The 20,042-nt window shown below is 34.3% G+C and overlaps 1 protein-coding gene across 1 annotated transcript; it reads left to right on the forward strand.

The window, feature by feature from the left end:
• The first annotated feature begins 11,091 nt into the window (after positions 1–11,091).
• LOC143579326 (uncharacterized) lies at positions 11,092–11,681 on the forward strand. Its single transcript, XM_077062665.1, has 2 exons — positions 11,092–11,424; positions 11,499–11,681. Exons 1-2 carry the CDS (start codon positions 11,092–11,094, stop codon positions 11,679–11,681), a joined length of 516 nt encoding a protein of 171 aa, XP_076918780.1.
• Positions 11,682–20,042: the final 8,361 nt, after the last annotated feature.

Genomic DNA, 20,042 nt, shown 5'->3' on the forward strand with positions numbered 1-20,042 from the left:
AAATTGATAATAAGGTTTTGATTCATAAGATAAATATTAAAAATACCAGTATCAAACATAAGATAAAAGTGAAACAATCCAAGTAGTTAGTAAGATAGCAAGACATTAATAGAACCTCAACGAACGGTATTATTTGAAAATAATGTTACGCCTGACATGTCATTTTCAGATATGGTGAGTGTTGTCGTTGGTAGAAACATGTTTTCCCTTGGTGTTCCCCGATAGCTATCTCAGCGTCAATCACGTTACACTTGAACTTGAACGCTTTGCATATTAGCCTTGTTCCCTTAATTTTGATATTGGTCACTTGATAAAGTGTCAGTTTATTTTCTTATCTATATAATATGAATATAAACTAATGAGTTATTATTATAATTTGTATGTGTGTAAAAGTGGTTAATAGTCCACGAAGAGAACTTGGCATGCAACCGTGTTATAACACGTTTACTTGGAATTAATGTTCATAACTCCATGCTGATTAGAAAGAATATATATTTGACCATTCCTAACCCAATCCACCCAAATGGCCCATCCATGTTCACCCATGGACAATCACAATTTGAGTTTTATTCACACATATGCTACATCACCAAAAATTAAAATTTACTGTGTCACCATATTCATGATACTCTTATCATATTTAGTTAGAAAACAGTCAAATTTTATTATTGATATTTCTAAGACAATTTAGTTAGTGTAAAATAGTTAGTGTAAAGTGATGTAATGATGTGATTTAGAAAATATGTTAAATTACCTCCATTGCCCATCACTCCTCCTTTATATATAATATAATATAATATAATATAATATAATATAATATAATATAATATAATATAATATAATATAATATAATATAATATAATATAATATAATATAATATGTGTTTAATAGTGGTTATAATTTCTTAGAATGAGGGGTAAAGGTGTGTTTACTGTAGGGTAGAATGGTGTGAAATGGATATATTCTTCATTAATTATGATTTAAGTATAGGTAATTCACATAGGGGGGGACTACCAAACTACTGGAGTGGTGGGTGGGACGTTGGTGAAGTGAGAATATTTCAACTGGAAAGCCTTTTAAAATGGAAAATAAATCATGGAAATCAAAAGGATAGTGAATATGACTAAGTATCGAGAAACCAGTATTCACATGGTAATTTTTTTGTTTCATAAGAAAGAGACATGGTAGACTTTTAAATAAAGAAAATCTACATATCTTTCTTTATATCTTTTGTAATTTACTATGGTCTAAAACTGCCAACTTGCAAGTGGTGACAAATTAGGTACTACTTCACATGAGGTACAAAGTGGTTGGTGCTGGTGATTTACCGGTAAGTTGAGACGCCTCGTTGGGGGTAAGTAAGGCGGCAAAGCCATTAATGTTATGTTTATCTAGTGAGCAATGTAAACCATCAATCCTCATGCAATTTATGGTTAATATATATTTAATACAACTTTAAATTTTGGAGGTTTTTAATTGTTATTGTTTAATTAGGTACTCACCAGTGCATAATGTTATTGTTTAATTAGGTAATCACCAGTGCATAATGTTAGGAGACCATGGGAGCAATCTAATGATCGCTCTCGTCAATATCCTCCCACCTTATTGTTGACAGCCGATGACGCTGAAAGGGTTGTGCACTTGCACACCTTGAAATTTTTGGCGGTACGCATTTCATTTTCGTGTCTATATGGTTGTTGGGATAATATATAGGTTACCAACTTTGGTTAAAAAACAAACAAGCTAGTATATATAAGCTAACAAAGTTAATAGAAACATAAGTAATAACATATTTAAACCATAGACCTTTGTTCGGTAAGGCTATACATAATAATATTAATAACCCGGTGAATGAATTGGTGAAAGGTCTTTTCATATCAAATCCCTATTTTTTACTTTCCAAAATATTTTTATTAAATTTTCACAAACATAATAGTAATTTTCAAACTCATGTTTGTTGTTTGTTTAAACAGTTTTTATATGGTAATTTTGTCAACTTTGTTTTATTGTTCAATTAATCTCAATATTGGTAACATGGTCACTAATGTTTCTTTAAGAACTCTTTTTTGCTGTGAAGTCGTAATGATCACATACAGAAAGTAAATGTAACCATCATTTTGTTATTATGATTGTTTTCTTGACAATGGCTAGGGTTTGATGACTAAATGCTTGTTGTTTGTCTGATATATTGTGTGCATTCACAAAGGAAGGACACTCAAGGAATAAAAGAAAAAACCATTTTTGGCTTGTTTACATGAGCCATTAAGTTAATTGAATCTTTTCATACATTTTGTATTATCCATCGATTTTACAAATTTCCAACACTACCAAAAGTGTGCTTACAAATTTCCAACACTACCAAAAGTGTGCTTAGTTTAGTCCGAACTTTACACTATCATCTTTTTCCTTAGCACAAATCGCCTCAACTTTTCCTTATTACATCCTTCTAACCTTGAAAAATAGTGTATAGAGGGTATGATAAGTGGAGAAAAGGGAGGTTGTTATTCATTGGTGTGTATGTATGTATGGTTATGTAATAGAAGCACAAGAATGCACTATATATATGCTAACAAAGTTAATAGAAACATAATGACACATGGGAGTTAAGAATGTGGATAGTAATCATAATAATGATAATAATAATCTATTTATAATAATAATAATAATAACACATGTAAACCATAACTTTTTGTTTTCTAAAGGATTGAAGAGTAATGTCTCAAAAGTTGAAGCTTCATGATGTTGTACTAAGAGCTTTAAGAGTTGATGATGGATACATTGACATACAAGATATTAAGTACTTCATTTACTAAATTCAGATAATGCAATTATCTTAATATGTTGATTTTAAAATTTAATTAGGTACACGAATAATAAAATTTAATAATGAAAGGAAAAGACATGAAATGTATAATCCCGCTTTAATTGGGTAGGCGTTTCTTTCAACAAAATAAAAGGAGGCATTATATATGAATGAAGTACAAATACCAATTTTACAAATTTCTAACACTACCAAAAGTGTTATTACAAATTTCCAACACTACCAAAAGTGTGCTTAGTTGAGTACGAACTTTACACTATCATCTTTTTCCTTAGCCCAAATCGCCTCAACTTTTCCTTATTACATCCTTCTAACCTTGAGAAATAGTGTATAGAGGGTATGATAAGTGGAGAAAAGGGATGCTATTCATTGGTATGTATGTATGTATGTATGTTTATGTAATAGAAGCACAAAAATGCACTATATATAGGCTAACAAAGTTAATAGAAACATAATGACACATGGGAGTTAAGAATGTGGATAGTCACCATAATAATGATAATAATAATAATAATAATCTATCTATAATAATAATAATAATAACACACGTAAACCATAACGTTTTGTTTTCTAAAGGATTGAAAAGTAATGTCTCAAAAATTAAAACTTCATGATGTTGTACTAAGAGCATTAAGAGTTGATGGATACATTGAAAAATTACTTTTTTTGCCCTATTATGAAATGTCTGTTTTGTCCTCGCCATCTAATTGTGAAATTACCATGGATGCCCATCACTCTTCCTTTATATATAATATAGATTCTAGTTACATATCCATAATAGTTTTAGTGGCACATTTCTTTTGCCATAATTTAAAGAAAACCGTGACAAATTTTTAATCCCACAAAATTTTGCCACACAAATCACATGATTTACGCTATAAAATATAAAATAAAAATTCAATAAAACTATAAATGTAGAAATCATATTATTATAACTTCGATAATAGGTACAATTCAAAGCATATTCACAATGTTTGAAACAATTTGTGTAACAAGTAACATTCCAAATTCTCAATGGTTACATGATGAGTCTAAACGCTCATTTGGATGAGAGTCGCTTTCATAAACTTAGCTCCAAAGCTTCATGATATCTACCCTGCCATCAATCAACATATAAACAACCATTAGTATTGATTAAAAAAACAAAAAGTTCTTATATTTATAAAAGTAATTATTGAGTTCTTGATTCAAAAGATTTCATGTATAAGAAAATGTCCCACCTAACAAATTAGACAGAAAAAACAACATAGAATGCCATTTATAATTGGCTCAAACACTTAACAATAAGATAAAAGACCAACATACTACCTTAGGTGCAATGTCAAAATCTTTTGGCATGGCTTCTAGCTCATCTTTTTTCCTTCGATGGTCCTCTTCAAATTCTTTTTGCATTCAAGAAATTGAGTCTTTCACTCTTTTGTTGTTATTATTAACCAACTTCTTGTGTAGAATCACCAAACCTGTTTTCTAACCACAACAAAATGAATGAATCTTTTTCTTTTGTCAAACAGCCAAGGAAAAATCTTCTTTAATGATCAGTTAAATCAACTCAAGTACGTACCTTAACACAGTTACAGACAACATGTGCGTCTTCATCCCAGCAAAACTTCTTCTATACTACAACAAGAAATAATAAACATTAGCATCCAAACATCTAAATTAGATAATACAGCTAAATGAAACCTTATGTATATTTCCTCTACATATGTGGATTGTGTAAAGAATGCTTCAACTTTTCTTCTTGTTGCATATAAACTAATGCAGGGAGAGTATAAGTAAGCTCATAAAAAGAAAAACCCATATTTTTTCTATATTACATATCACTTTTTATATTATTCAAGACCAAACTAAGAATGCTTCTTAAAAAATCTAAGAGCTTTCTCGGGGAAATTTGGACCTCCATCCATGTCCTCAATCTAGTGCTAATAGCCTAAAATTAATGTAACATGAATAATTCAATAAAAATTAAGCCACATGCCAAACGTTATATTAACAAGAACATCAAACATAGAAGATAAATACTGATCCAACTAACCTTTTCAAAAGTTTCATAGATAATTATTTTAAAATATAGAAAATTATATTAAATGACATGTTTTCAATCACAATAATGCATATAAAAAATAAGGGTTTTAATATAGTAATAAACATAACAGTTCTTATAATCAACAAACTAAGATAGCATGGAACCCTTTTGCTACATGTCCATATAGACCAAAAAAAAAAATAATAAGCAAAAAAAAAAAGTTTAGGTGATTCATCACAAAATTTTAAAGTCTTGAATCTTGATATCATTGAAGTATAGTAAAATTACGGGAATTTACTTGGAATTACAAGTCAAACCATAGTTATGAAGTAAAACTTTAGATGATTCTTCACAAAGTCTGGTATACATATCTATGTTGTATGTATTGAGTAGCTTTAGGATAAAACAAGAATGAGGTGCAATACCTAGATGCCGATAGAGGAAAAAGCCAATCATTACAAGCCCTGCTATTAAAAGCAATTGCAACTGCCAAAAGAAAATGTATGCGGCTTTGATTACCCCTCCCTATGCCACAAATGTAATGAGTTAACAATAAAAAGAGGTAAGAAATTACCATCTGAAATTGGATACAACGGAGGGCAAAACCAATCGAGAGTCACTGCTGTGGCAGTGGAGCCACCATCCAAAAGAAACGATACTTTCACGCTACTCTCATCTGCCGCTCACTTCTCGATTCATGAGAGTAAAATCGATTTAGATTATACATAAACGGAGGAATCAATTTGGGAGAAACATCGGGGAGGAAAACTAATTTGGGAAAAGGAGGTTCACCTGATACGCGAATCAAATAGAAAGAATCAGCTGTTGTTCCATGTGTGCGTTCTGCTATGAAGCAATCGATCAATGGCAGCCTAAGGTCATTGATAGCAGCGCTGGTATTAGTGATTTTGGTTGAGGGTAGTAGTAGGGTTAACGTATATGTGTTTCCTTTTAACTTTACTATCATCCTCCTATTCAATTCAAATTTCAAGCATTAGCTATATTTTATCTTTACTCACATTATTTATGTTTTCGTTTATTTTTTCAAGTTAGTTTACAAAACTAAAATTAACTATTATCTATGTGTAATGGTAAGGCTATAAAATGTGCTTGTGGCATGTGAGGTCTAGTTAGGAAAGACGAAACTTTTGTTATAGAGATATATTGGTGTTGTAGCTCAATATATATATATATACACACACATATATTTAGATACATACATACATATACCACACATATAAAATTATAATAATAATATTATTCAAACAATGGCAGGCGACAAAATCTCATCGCCCTCCCTTTGTCGCCCCTATTATCGCTTGAGGGGCGGTGAAATTGCTGCTCATCGCCCATAATTCTCGTCCCTAACGCTTGACCTAATATAAGGAAAATTAAAATAATATATAAGTTGATCACAAAAGCAAATACAATTATTAGTCATGTGTGAACATGGGATCATTAAGCAATATTTAATAATGACTCGGTACTCCACTGCTGACATGTGCTAGCCTAACCCTTCAATGGAGATGACAGTCAAAAAGTCTTGAGCTTGAAGACATTCTAATACCGCTCTATGACGAGGGGACATGCTAAACTTTTCTCCCAAACTTTGGATGGTTTTACTATAAAAGGCACTCGCCAGAGCATTTTGAGCTTTAGAGGGGGTGTCCTTGTTTGCGAACCCGCCAAGATCAAGATCAGGAATAGAGTTACGCAAACAATCCAACGCACACCCAAAATCGGAATCTAACCCATCAACACCACAAACACTCAAAATGCGATCATGTAACTTCCAAGATTGTGCTCTCGAGGCTTCAGATTTTAGTTTCGACGCTTCCACAGAAAACCATACCGTCGAGTGCCACTTAACAGTTGTTGTGCCGCCATAAGAGTATAACTCTCTGACTTAACGCGCGGTAAGTCGAAAACTCAAGTAGACTCATGACAAGCTCTAAAGGGCATCAAACTAACAATTATTTTTAGTTCTAATAAATTAAATTTATAATATATATAAACAAAACATTTAAAATCTCTCTAGTTGCTCCATACATTCTCTCAAGCCACCAGATTGCATTATTTGTAAATTGATGCTTCTCATGCATTTGACCCGAATTTGGGTATGGGTCTCACCAAACCCAAATATTTCTTAAACGGGTAACATTTTAATTAATTAAAAATTAATATCACCAAATATTTGATGTGAAAATCTTATAAAATAGGGATATAATAAAAATCAATATATGATTTATTTAAAAAATATATATATATATTTACAATTTTATAGTAAAAAAGATAAGCGGGTCATGGGTCTTACAAAACCCCAATAACTTTTATACTGGGTAATATTATATCATTTGCTTATGAAACCCTTTTATTATCAAATACTAAGTATATTATTAAATTTTGTACAATAAGCAAAATTAAAATTTAAAAAATATATAAATATTATAAAAAATAATATAATACAACCATATGATGGGATAAAATCTAGTAAGTTGATAAAATAATTATTAGAATTAGAGAATACCTTTTAATTTTGATTCCCGCCATCCATAACACACTTCCCTCCAAATCAAAACCCTCAAATCTCTAGCCTTCCTCCAAAGTCCAAAGCAAAAACGAAACTATACTATCTTCCCTCAAATTCCAATTATAAAAGCTTAACAACTCACGCAAATTTACCTTCCCCCCCTCAACCGATTTCTTCTTTTTATGATTTAAACTTGTGATAATTTGTGCCAAAATAGAGTAAGTGAACCAATTCTAATATATTTTTTTGTTTTTCAAATCGATTAATATGTACTAGTTCTTTTTGGATCATTGATATGACTATATTGTGATTTCGTTTTATCAGTTTGACTTTTGCCTAAATTTTTGGTTGTATGAGTAGAATCCTTACAAACCAGGCTATTTTGTTATGGAATATGTTCAAAATTTTGAAAATTGTTATCTATTCCTTTTGCATATTTTAAAGCTCTCCATGATTAATGAATGTCTGCATACAGGTTTTAAATAGTTAGTTTATTGCATTCAACTTTATAAATAGCTTCTAACTAAGAGTTAGAAAAAGAAAAGAATGTTACTTTCATGGGCATATTTTATATTATTAATTTCATTATATTTCGTCCAGTTAGGATTGTAAAAATGCAAAATTAAATCTTTTTTTTTTCATGAAAGGCATCTTAAATGTTTGAGTCGGCTTTTAAAGTTGTGTTCAATTTCTTTACTTACTAATTGGTGATTTAACAGGTGTAACGTCTATGTTCAACTGTTAATGGTGGCAAATAATACCTGCTATGTAAATAGTTAGAACGGAAGTTATGATAAATGACTTCGAATATATATTGTTGATCATACTTAGGGGTGACAAATAGGTTGGGTTGGGTGAAACGAGTCACTGGTCGGAATGGGTTAGGTCGGAATGAGTCAACTAAAAAAGGGGTTGTTTTGGTTTGGGTTGGAACGGTTTAAGGTCAACAGGTCTGGGTCAGAACGGGTCAAGGTCGGAATAGGTCTAAATGGCATTATAGCTAAATGTCATAAAAAAATATGTGACAAGCAAATATGACACACACAAATTGACATTAAAAATATAAATTTACGTGACACAAATGCTAAATGCCACTAAAAGTATGTATCAAGCAAATATGGCATACGTAAAGTGTCATTAAATCTTAAATTTTAGTAGCACAATTCCTAAATGCCATTATAAATGGGTGCCAAGAAAATGTGGCATACTCGAAGTGTCACTAAAACACAAATATTAATGACAAAAATGCTAGATGCCACTAAAAGTGGGTGGCAAGCAAATGTGGCATACACAAAGTGTCACTAAAACCTAAAATAGTGGCACAAAACCTAAACGCCATTAAAAATGTGTGCCATTATATGGCAATTTTTTTGTAGTGGTATCTCGAGTTTAAAGAGCTACCTCCTCATTTGGAGTATGCTTTCTTGGACGGTGAGGCCGATTTGCCCGTCATCATTTCTTCTTAGTTGACCGATGATGAGAAGTTGAGGTTGGTTGGTGTGCTCAAGGCACACAATCAGGCTATTGCGTGGAAACTCATGGACGATTAGGGCATCAGCCCGAACTTTTACACGCACAGGATATTCATGAAGGATGAGTACAAGCCTGTAATCCAACCTCAGAGGAGACTCAACCCTAACATGTCAGAGGTGGTCAAAAAGGAGGTTATCAAACTCCTCGACGAAGGCCTGATCTATTTCATCTCCGATTCTTCATGGGTGAGACCCGTCCAGGTCGTCCCTAAGAAGGGAGGGATGACAATTGTCACTAACGAACGTAACGAGCTTATTCCAACTAGGACAGTCACATGTTGGCGGGTGTACATAGACTACAGGAGGCTAACGACGCTACTAGGACAGACCACTTCCTCTTTTGTTCATCGATCAGATGTTGGAGTGTCTGTCAGGACGACAGTTTTACCGTTTTCTTGATGGATTTTCAGGTTATTTCCAAATCCCGGTCGCACATGAGGATCAGGAAAATACCACATTTACATGCCCATACGGTACCTTCGCTTACAAACGTATGCCTTTCGGGTTATGTAATGCTACAACTACTTTCTAGCGTTGCATAGTAACGATATTCCAGGACATGATCGAGAGTTCCATGGAGGTTTTCATGGATGACTTTTCAGTATACGGGAACTCATTCGATCAATGTATTTCTAATCTTGAGAGGATGATGAGGCGGTGCATAGAGACGAAGTAGATGTTGAACTGGGAGAAGTGCCACTTCATGGTGACTGAAGGCATTGTTCTCGGGCAAAAGATTTCGCGAGACGATATTGAGGTAGACAGAGCTAAAATCGACATTATCAATAGACTTCCTCCACCGACTAGTGTAAAATCCATTCGTAGTTTTCTCGGGCATGCGAGTTTTTATCGTAGGTTCATTAGAGATTTTTCTAAGAACATTCGGCCCATGACTCGCCTTCTAGAGAAGGACGTCGCATTCGACTTCGATGCTGATTGTATGAAGGTGTTTGAGTTTCTCAAGGGGCAGTTGGTTAACGCCCCTATCTTAGTAGCTCTTGACTGGAGCTTACCCTTCAAGCTCATGAGCGACGCTAGTGATTTTGCAGTCGGGGCTGTTCTAGGTCAGCAGAAGGACACGCACTTCAATCCTATCTATTACGCGAGTAAGACCCTCAATGATGCTCAGGAGAATTACACGACTACTGAGAAGGAGCTTCTAGCAGTGGTCTTCGCGCTCGACAAATTTTGTTCTTACCTAGTGCTGTCCAAAACCATCGTTTTCACTGATCATGCGGCATTCGATACCTTTTCTCCAAGAAAGATGCCAATCCTCACTTGCTTTCAGAGTTCGATATTGAGATTAGAGATAAAAAGGGAGCGGAAAATATAGCTGCGGATCACTTATCACGTCTGGAGGATCCGAAGAGAGAGGATATTAGAGAGGATGCCATCAGGGATAAGTTTCCCCATGAGTTTTTGATGATGGTGAGAGTGAGATTTGAGAGAGAGACAGTGTTGTACGTGAGTGATGGAGAGAAGGCTCTGCCATGGTTCTCCGACATTGCGAATTATCTGGCCGAAGGAATGGTGGTCAAGAGTATGAGTTATCAGTAGAAGAGGAAGTTTTTCGCAGACGCCAGCTACTACATATGGGATGCTCCGTATTTGTTTCGTGTAGGTGCCGATCGAGTGTTGAGGAGGTGTGTGAGTAAGGAAGAGAGTTGTGAGATTCTTAGGCATTTTCACAAGGGTTTAACTGGAGGCCACCATGGTTCGTCTTCCACCGCTTGGAAAGTTCTAGATTCTGGATTTTATTGGCCATTGATTTTCAAAGACTCACACGAGTTTGTCAGAAAGTGAGCCGCATGTCAGCGCACTGGTAACATTTCATCCCGTAATGAGATGCCCTAAAACCCTATTCAGGTTTGTGAGGTTTGTGAGATGCACTGGTCCGTTCCCTTCTTCTAGAGGGAACCAATACATTCTCGTGGCCATGGACTACGTTTCTAAGTGGGTTGAGGCTCAAGCCTTGCACACTAATGACGCCCGAGTTGTAATGGGATTCTTGAAGATGTTGTTTAGTTGGTTTGGTACTCCCAAGGCCTTGATCAGTAATAGGGGCACGCATTTTTGCAATGCCCAGATGGAGAAGGCGTTGGCTCGGTATGGAGTCACCCACTGGTTGTCCACCGCCTATCATCCATAGACGAGCGGGCAAGTGGAGAACGCAAACCGAGGAATGAAGCGAATTTTGGAGAAAACTGTCGGCAAGAACCGAAAGGACTGGTCCGACAAGTTGGATGGCGCGCTTTGGGCTTTCCACACAACGTTTAAAACACCTATTGGGACCACACCCTTTAAGATGGTTTACGGGAAAGCATGTCATCTACCGGTTGAGTTAGAGCATATAGCATATTGGGCGTTGAGATCCATTAATCCTGACCTGACCCAAGCTGCGAAAAACCAGTATCTCCAAATTCATGAGGTGGAAGAGTTGAGAGATGAGGCGTACGCAAGATCATGGAGTTATAAGGAGCGTAAGAAGGCGTTGCATGATCGGAAGTTGAGGAAGGTGAAAGAGTTTAAGTGTGGGGATCGGGTGTTGTGATATAATTCCCGTCTGAAGTTATTACCACGTATACTTAGATCGATACGTGGAGGACCGTATATGGTCAGGAGGTGTTTCCACATGGTACGGTTGTACTTCAAGATGTTGATGGGAGCATGTGGAAGGTGAACAGCCATAGGTTAAAGGATTATATCAATGGACCGGTTGATTCGGTCGAGAAAGGCGCATTTCTCCTCGACATCCCTCTTTTGATTGCTTGATATGTTTATGCCTCGGGAAATACCTGGGGTGTAGAGTTTGTATAATTTTATTTGTTTTCTTTTATATTAATATTTTGAGTCAGTTTTAAGTTGTAGAGTCTGTTTGATGTCTGCTTTGGGTGCTTTGAGCTTTCTTTTGTACGTTTGGATACTCTCATCTGTACTCAATCTCCATTCAGACGGTGGCGTTCTGAGCTTATTTGATTGTAAAGGAGACCTAGAAGTTGTGACCGCGAATAAAATGCTATACGGTCGCTTTATCTTAACATGACATACGAAGACCACTGTCATACTACAAGGGGAGTGTGTTCCATTTTCTTATGCTTTGTTTTGTTTTATTTTATTTTATTTTTGTCTTTTTTAGGTCTCTCATTGAGGACAATGTGAAATTTAAGTGTGAGAATGGGAAACTGACGTTTTTAGATTTATAAAAAAAATAAAAAAAAAATGAAAAAAAAGTTATAACTGTTTTGCAGTTATAATAAGATTGAAAATACGCTCCTTTTATTTTATTAAACTTTGTAAAGAAAATTAATTAATTAATTTTCTAATACGTTTTTAATAAAGCAACATATGTCCGACCCCAGCCAGGGGCGCCGCCCCTTGGCCTTCCAGAGGATGTCGCCTTTTGGACCATACTACCAGGGGCGCTTCCCCCAGATCCCTGCCGAGGAAGCGTTGCGTTCTTGGAACCCCCATGACTTAGGGGCTTCGCCCCAAAGTACCAATTATAATAAGATGAAATAAGTGTGCACCTCACGTCCGACTTGTTTAATTTTATATTACAATTAATTTGATCAACAAGTTAATCCCCAGTTACACTAAAATCACTAACAATTGATGCATGAGATAGGAAGTTTAAAATGCCGGGTGGCAATCTGAAGTTGTTCGGGATGGAGAGGATAGACCGGCGATGGACAATTTGTAGATGAGAGAAATTAAATTAGGGTTTGATGATGAAAATGTTTTACAAATAAATTAAATATTATAACCCATTTAATGGCTATCGGGGTTTATTGAGATCCATAACCCGTTAAGTCATTGTTTGATGATTAGGGGTTATTTCACAAATAAATGATATGCTATAACCCATTTGAGGACTATCCGGGTTTGGTGACACCCATACCCACGAATTCGGGTCAAACGCATAAGAAGCCTCAAATCACAAATCAAGTAACCTTATGGCTTGAGAGGGGTGGGGAACAACCAGAGAGTGATACATAGGATATTTTGGTAGATATATATATATATATATATATATATAGGTTTAGGCTCATTTCAGAAGTATTTTTAGTGCGACAAGTGCGAGAAGCAGTTACAACCAATCATATCTTTTCTTTTTATTTTCTCTTTAAACTATATATAAGGGTATATTAGTAATGTATCATAATCTTATATATGGTAAATATTTATTGTAGGAGGTTTTAAATATTTTTAATTTCTTTGGTAAATATTATTTAATTATACAATATCAAACGTTCACACAAACATCCCTAGTTCGCAATCCCAAGTTTCAAGTACCATCATTTCTAATTCAATATAAAATTGAAGACTGCTATTTCGCTATATATTCAACCTATTTATTCAACCTGAAATCTACTACAGAGACAACCAATATATATGCAGGCATGTATCAGTAGGATTGTTGAATATATTTTTAATATAACTTCACTTGATGTATGAAACATGTTTTAAATAAGATAATGATAAACACCAAAATCAGAAGACCAAACATACTAAAACCTATTTTAAATTAAAAGGATATGGCAGGATAAAAAACAATATACCAAACATTGTAACATATTTTAAATAACATATAATTAACACTTAAAACACTTAACCAAAACAGATAACATATTTTAAATAAGATAAACAATTTAATTAATCGACGGTTGATTCGTTTTCTTCGTTATCTTCTTCTCTCTTATTTTTTTTACATGTGCAAGAATCAAGATCGTTTAGATACTTAAATCATGTGTGACAATCTTTTTGTTTTCTTGATTCAATTTGCAGTTTTTTTTGCTTGGGGGTTGATCGTGCAACAAGTACCAGAACCTTTATTTAGTATTCCTATTGGTGCAGTGACTGAGATGCTATTCGGATCATCACGCCCACACAAATCTTGAATTATAGATGACTTCTTGCTGTATCCTACGCATACACATAAGGCAATTCGTAGCATTCCGTACATAGATAATAATGACCTGAACCAAAGAAGAATTTAAGATTCATATAAGTAACATCCTAGTGAACAGTACACATACACAACAATTCACCATAAACCAAAACCAACTAAAAACTTCAAACATGTCTACACATACCATCCTAAAATTTTTTACAACCTAACATCATACAATAACTTAGCAACTAACACCAAAACCAGTATAAGCCTGCACAAATCATAAGCCCAAGCAATAATCCTACACAAAATAAAATCAGGATATTACTTAAATAAACATACACAATAAAAGAACCATATACACGAGATGGTCAGTGAACCTACATAGTAAATAACCAGCATACACAACAACCACAGTCACCCCTACACAAAATACAATCTGCACATCACCTAAATAAGCATAACCAAAAAACAAACCACATACACAAGAAGTTAAGTAACCTACACGGTAACAACCTGCATACACTATAGTCACCCCTACATAATAAACAAATTATCTACACAAGAGACCTATTAACTCTACACATAAAACAAGAAACATATTAACTATTTCAGCATACACAGTGCGCAATCAACATAATATGGTTATTTCCTACACACTCTACGTAATGCTACACATTTCAAAAATATAATATACACACCTAAATTTTGCCATACACAAGTACACATAGCTATCTAAATGAATAGATTAGTTATCTAGACAATTACATTATGCAAATCTTACTAAAAACATAACATCCTGCATAAACACCTTAGTTACATACACATTGTTAATTACTACTCAAAACCTTGTCTGACTCATACTCGAAAGGGTTAGATACACACATTATAATTTTATCATACACAATTAATAAACATCCTTACACAAAATAACAAATATATATAGAATTTCATGGTAAATACACAAATCAAAATAAGTCATGGTAAAAATAACAAATATCTTTAATATCTTTGGTAAATATTATTTAATTATACCATGGTATTAATATCTACACAATCCACATAATCTGTAATGTATCAATGAACATACATACAAACCTAATATGAACATACATAAAAAATAGTAGTCTACATCCTCAATTCCTTATCAGGTTATAAACCCTAAAATTAATGAAAACCACAATCAACTTATTTATAAAAAAAACCTATTTTTTACCCAAATAATAGAGTTACTGAATCGATAATGCAATTTTGAACCAGAAAAGCGTTACTTAAATGAGCTTCCATTAGTAACTTCATAGCTTACATCTAATCATATAAAAAACCAACAAATCACCAACACAAAAAGAACAAAACCTAAAATTGATGAACATACCTTCAACACCTTGTGTAGGGTTCGATTCCATTAGCATCTGAGAAACCCCCAATCGATTTCAATTCCATTGTCGTTCAATTAACAGAACATCAATTGCTTCTTATACTCAAGGAATTGGAATCAATCGAATTTTATTATGACAATTTAGTGTGTCAGTTGGATAAATGAATAAGATTTTGCGTCTCAAGCTGCGTGAAGGAATTACAGAGTGAAACCAGTGATAGCTACACAAGATTTACTATTATGCCCTTCCAAGCAATAAAAATCTGGTTATAACTTCTTGATATTTACTAAAATGCCATGTTGAACATAAACCATTGATCTTTGTAATCAATGGTTGGGATTTGCTTCTCGCACTTCTCGCTATAAGATTAATTCTCGCAAGATCCATCCCCTATATATATATATATAGCAAGGTTAAAATAAGAAGTAAAACTATCCTAAGAAGTGCAAGAAGTGTTTTTGACCCTTAAAAAATAAAACACACCGAACTAAAAACACACCGAACTAACAAAATAAAACACACCGAACTAAAAACACACTAACAACATCGATCATCAGATGATCACATCCAACGCCTGATATTACTTCTCACACTTCTTATAAATAACTCACTTCTTATTCTAATCCCACCCTATATATATGTGTGTGTGTGAGATGGCTTATGCGAGAAGTCAAGTTATATCGATAAGTACGAGAAGTCAATCTTAATCATTAATTTATACGAACAATGATCTATAATCAAAATAACATTATTGTAACTTATTAGGTTGCACACTTAGTGGCTTTTAATTCCATAAGGTATTTTGGTACCTTTTAATTTCGTATTTGTCTTTCAATTAAATTAAAATCAACAAGTTTTCACATAAATTTTATATAAATATTAAAAACTTGAAACCCCTAATGTCTGTAGTAGAACTAAAACAAAACACAATGAGCCTATGTGAATTTAATTGTTTCTCTTACGGTCATTACAACATTGGAACTAAAATAAATAACCAATTTCCTTACCCACATTGATAACCATAAAATTTCTTCAACCCAATTCATGACCATTTAAAACTTTCTCTTTAGCTTATTCTGGCTGTAACTCATTTGTGTGGCTTCATTAATGATGACCACACCATAAATATGAATTCATTCTAAAATAATGACCCTAGAAGTTGGTGGCCAAACTTCATCATCAACCACTATCTAATGTTGAAAGGAAAGTAATAACACATACACTTAAAAATCTGAAAAAAAAAATACACAAATGTCCATCTCTCCAATAATAGCAGCAGACCCTCGAACAAAGGGTCACAACCAGCCCACATCCTCCAAGTTAAACATCACAACCAACAAGCCAAATGCAAGTTCAATGCAAATGTACAAAACTATTACTAAATAATATGAACTCTACATTTTAACACAAAAGTTCTTAAGTATACTAATTAGATAATTTCTATGATTCATGAATAGAGACCTCCAAAAAAAGCTTGTCTAAAAACTCTACTTAACATTAGAGCTTCCAAACCTCCAACCAAAGATTTAAAACTGAAACAACAAAACCCATAACATTAAATGATGATATATATTTATACATGCATTTAGAAAATTACTACAATTTACTTTAGCAAGACATAATTTAAAAGCCCTGGTTATAATATAAAAGAGCCTCATAAGGTATTTAACGACTATATTAATAAGATGTAAAAATTGACAAATCCACATTAGACACATCAAAAAACGATGGCGTGGGTGTTGTGAAGTAAGAAGCTACGGGCATGTTTGTAGGGACTGCAGGGAGAGATGCTTCGGAATTTAGTACTTGAATTACTTGTCTCATCGTTGGGCGAAGTTTTAAGTCAGGATGTGCGCACCATAACCCAATGATCATCAAACGCTTGACTTCATCTTCATCAAATTCTAACCCAAGATGTGGATCGACTGCTTCCAAGAAGGACCCGGTCCCATAGAGCTCCCGAACCCATTTAGGTAACCAAATTTGCTTTTATTGTGCCTTGTAGTCAATAGCTTTTTTCCAAAATACTATTTTCAATGTAACAACTCCAAAGCTAAATGCATCAGATTCTGTGTTTGTCTTCCCTGTAATAGCACACTCAGGAGCCATATAACCCAAGGTTCTAGCCAAAATTGTTGTTTGAGAACCTTTATCATGGTCAACACTCTTAGCTAACCTAAAATCACTAAGCTTCACACTGAAATTTGAGTCTAGCATCACATTACTTGATTTGATATCTCTATTCAAAACACACTACTCCCATTCTTCGTGTAGAAACAATAGACAGGAAGCCAACCCAATATCAAGTTTGTACTTTGTTCCTGATGCAACAGTAAAACAATAATGAAGATCGAATCACGTTTATTCAACGAATACCCGTTATGAACTTCAAAAAAACCCCCCAAATCCCACCCAAAGGTCAGGGAAAGCGAAGAGAAAATAATTATTATCAAATTCAAGTCTGATTGTTCATATTACATAAACTGAATATAAAAAGAGATTCTAATACGAAATGGGCCAAAAAAGGCCATAGGCCAAACACAAACCCAAAAATAAAAACATAAAAAGTGCTGAAAAAACATTAAAAGACTCATAACTTTATTTAGAAGGCGTTTTTGGGCTTCTGACAAGTGTTTATCACAATGTGCTCATCGTCTCAAGCTTCGATTTAACTGGTAATAGGCTTGAAACGGAGCTTCGTGGCCAAGTTATGCCCGTTTTCGTAGGTCACCTTTGAAGGCACAATCATGGGCCTCCAAATATAATATTGTGTGTTCTTCAATGCTTGGGCCTCCTTCAGTTCCCCATGTCAACAAGCTCTTCAACTTGAAAAGATGTGAATCTAAGTTTCCATATAATTATATACAAGCAGGAGGTAAGGCTGTCTACATCTTACCCTCCTCAGACCCTACCATAGCTTTGCTATTGGTGGGATATACTGAGTACGATGATGATGATGATGATGATGATGAAGCAGGAGTTGGCGTTTCTCATGGCACCAACCAATGAATTGCACTAGGTGTTTATGCCTTATTCAACTAATATTCTTGAGTTTCGACGCTTACTACTTGGTCCCTTGTTTGGAGCTTTGCGACAACCTTTTTGTTGGCCAAACTTGATCTTGATATATGAATTGATTAAGAAAAATAGATGAACAACCGATACGAACAAACAAAATGATTGAAACTGGAATTGGAAATGAATTGATTGATGATGTTGCCCCTATTTATACATCCCAGCGGTCGCGATGATTACGTTTCATGGTTGACATTATACGGACACGTGTTTTTATGGTTACAAACCTTACATATGGATATCTATATACTACATTATAATAGGCGCCTCTTCACCTCCTACGTTCTCTGTCAGACGCTTTAATATTTATTACACTTACCTACCGATGACTTCAATCTTCTGTTTCTGACGACGTTACATTTCATCAATTCATTGCTCTATTGGTGTTAAATTAATTTATTTGCTCCATTCAATTTCATATGAACCCTAATTGATTCGGTCTTTAGTTTTTTTTACCGGCATCGAGACTGTATACGGACAGGTGAGTTGCTTTCGTTCTGATTTGGGAATTCCATTGATTTAGTGTGTGTTTATAATTATTGTATGCCTGGATTCATTCATCAACTATTGTGTGGGTGTTGCTTTAATTTGCATGCCTTTTCATTCTGCAACCTATATTGTAGTTCTCTATACCGTGTAACAGTGTGGTAATTGTGATGCCATTTAGGTCATAATCTATTGGTGATTAATACTTCGTAATGATTAAATTGATAATATGAGTGTTATATTGTGGTTTTTGCAGACTGAAAATTCAGTTTCCGAATGTAATCACTTTGTTGGGATATTATGTTCATTATGAAACAAGGCTGGAGTGGCGATGCAGTGGCAACCGGCTTTTCCCCACCTTTAACAAAATGGTATTTTTGTTTGCTTCATCTTTTAGTTTCATTTTACAGCTTCTAATGAAGCATCATCAGCCCGGAAGTTACATCTAGGGATTCGATGTCCCCTCTTAAGCGAATTGTTTTTTTTTCACCTGTTTTCTTTGTTGGTAATGATCTGATCAATTTTTGAGTTCTTGTGTTTTTGTGCACTGATTCACTAGATCAACTATTTAGTTCTTTGCAAAATTCGGTCGTTTAGTTTTTAGAGTCACACTTCAAAAGGATGAATCGAATTAAGTAACACTATGTTCAAATTGATCTGGTTTGGTCCTGGTAATTTAATTTGTTTAAGTGATACTGATTAATTGAAAAGGCCTCACTGAATAAAAATGTTTTTTCATGCTCTATAGATGGCTACAGCAGTGATTAGCGACGTGAGGCTGTATAGATGGCTAGACTCAGATCTCGCTCGCCTCCATGTGATGAGATACCTGGTGATATTCATTTCTCTGACTACACCTTTGATTATTTGTCTTGCATGTTTTTTGTAGATTCCCTGGTCAAGAACTTATCTTTCATCTGATGACGTGGCAACATGGGCAGGTTAGGCAATGGGCAAAAAAAACAACGCATGTTTTTTGGATTCAGTTATTTTGGCGGGTCAAATCTGACACGAAAACCGAACACATCAACCAGAAAACCATGTCAGTGCACGACAGTGACGGCACGAGTTTTCACGGGTTGACAAGAACACAACCCGTTTAAGCTGAAATTCTACTTATTTTTGTTCTTTTATTCTTGCATAGTAGTAATGACAAACAATACAAATGTGTATAAAACAATTAACTTTACCTTATAAAATTGATGCTCATTTTGGTTTTATCTTTTAAACTCTGACATGAACCGTCTGATTAGTTGATGTAATTACAAATAACACATCTTAATAAATAAGTATATATTAAAT

Source organism: Bidens hawaiensis, unplaced genomic scaffold (assembly GCF_021521415.1).
Source record: "Bidens hawaiensis isolate Kalapana, Puna unplaced genomic scaffold, B.hawaiensis_p1.1 tig00029660_1, whole genome shotgun sequence".
NCBI lineage: Eukaryota > Viridiplantae > Streptophyta > Magnoliopsida > Asterales > Asteraceae > Bidens > Bidens hawaiensis.